Raw genomic sequence first — 1,148 nt, 5'->3', positions numbered from 1 at the left:
GGCCGTTCTTCCGCGCCTGCCGCAGGGACCTCTTGACCTTCTTCACCCGCTCCCGGAGCTGCTTGTTGCGCTTCTCCAGGGTGGCCACTTTCTGCTGCAGCTTCTTCACGTGGTCCTCCTCCTCGAACAGGGCCTTCTGCACCGAGGAGCACATGAGCTGGGGACAGAACAGCGTGGCAGGGAGAGGCAGGTGAGTCTCAGAGCGCAGCAGACACTGACAGCCCCAGCCCAGGACGAAGACAAACCTCCTGCTGTCCTCAACCGCGCCTGACCTTGGCCTCCACCCCGTGACTCCCGCCCTGACCTCCAACGTGGATTCCTTGGGAGATTTTGTTTTAAAAAGATATTGTAAAAGATTTGTCATTCGGAGCAAAAAGGAAAGAGCTCCTGTGAATCGGTCAGTAAAAGACCAAAACCCAAAAAGGAAAAATGCACAAAGAATATGGTTAAGTCACTGGAAAGGAAAGATATCTATTAAATATATGAAAACATGCTTGACCCCACTCATGATAAGATAAAAGCAAATGAAAGCCGTAGCGAATTACCATTTTTCACATACTAGACTGGCGAAATCAAAAAGGCAGCATTTGGGGAAACAGGCCTTTCATATACTGTGTGCCGAGTGTACACTTCTGTAAGGAGCAATTTGGCTCTATACTTCAAAATGAATACTGTGTACATCCTTTGAACTGGTAGAAATACTCTCACATGGGCAGACTGCCACGTGCACGATATTATCACAATATTATTTGTTATACTAAGAGATTGGAAACCATTTAAAAATGCCCATCAGGAGAGGTGTGGTTCTGGGCTGGCCAGTTGCTCAGTGGATTAGAGCGTGGTGTTGATAACGCCAAGTTCCAGGGTTGGATCCCTGTACCAACCAGCCACCACATTTTTAAAAAAAAAGGTCTGGCTCAATAAATTATCGTAAATCCATACAATGGAAAGTTTTGCTGTCCTTAAAGGAACAAGGCAGCTGCACATGAATGGCACTATCTAAGTTTTTAGCAATATCTAAGTTTTGGTGTTAATATGAAAAAGCAAGATGCAGAACGGTGTGCATAGATACATGGTATCCATGCGTGCGTGTCTATGCTTGAAGATGAGCACTCTGTGTCCGGGAGAATATGCAAGAACCTGGTAAG

At 46.2% G+C, this 1,148-nt stretch overlaps 1 protein-coding gene across 1 annotated transcript in view; it reads right to left on the bottom strand.

Annotated features, from left to right (window-relative positions):
• Positions 1 to 1,148, bottom strand: part of LOC103592067 (coiled-coil domain-containing protein 3-like) — a gene marked incomplete at its 5' end in the record, with an annotated part of 104,075 nt that overhangs the window by 1,085 nt on the left and 101,842 nt on the right. The window contains one exon of the mRNA XM_008574656.1: positions 4 to 157. Coding sequence (XP_008572878.1) covers positions 4 to 157 — 154 coding nt within the window. The remainder of the gene's footprint in view (positions 1 to 3; positions 158 to 1,148) is intronic.

This window comes from Galeopterus variegatus, unplaced genomic scaffold, assembly GCF_000696425.1.
Source record: "Galeopterus variegatus unplaced genomic scaffold, G_variegatus-3.0.2 Scaffold1080, whole genome shotgun sequence".
NCBI classification, from domain to species: Eukaryota; Metazoa; Chordata; class Mammalia; order Dermoptera; family Cynocephalidae; genus Galeopterus; species Galeopterus variegatus.
This window is presented reverse-complemented; position numbering and strand designations above follow the sequence as displayed.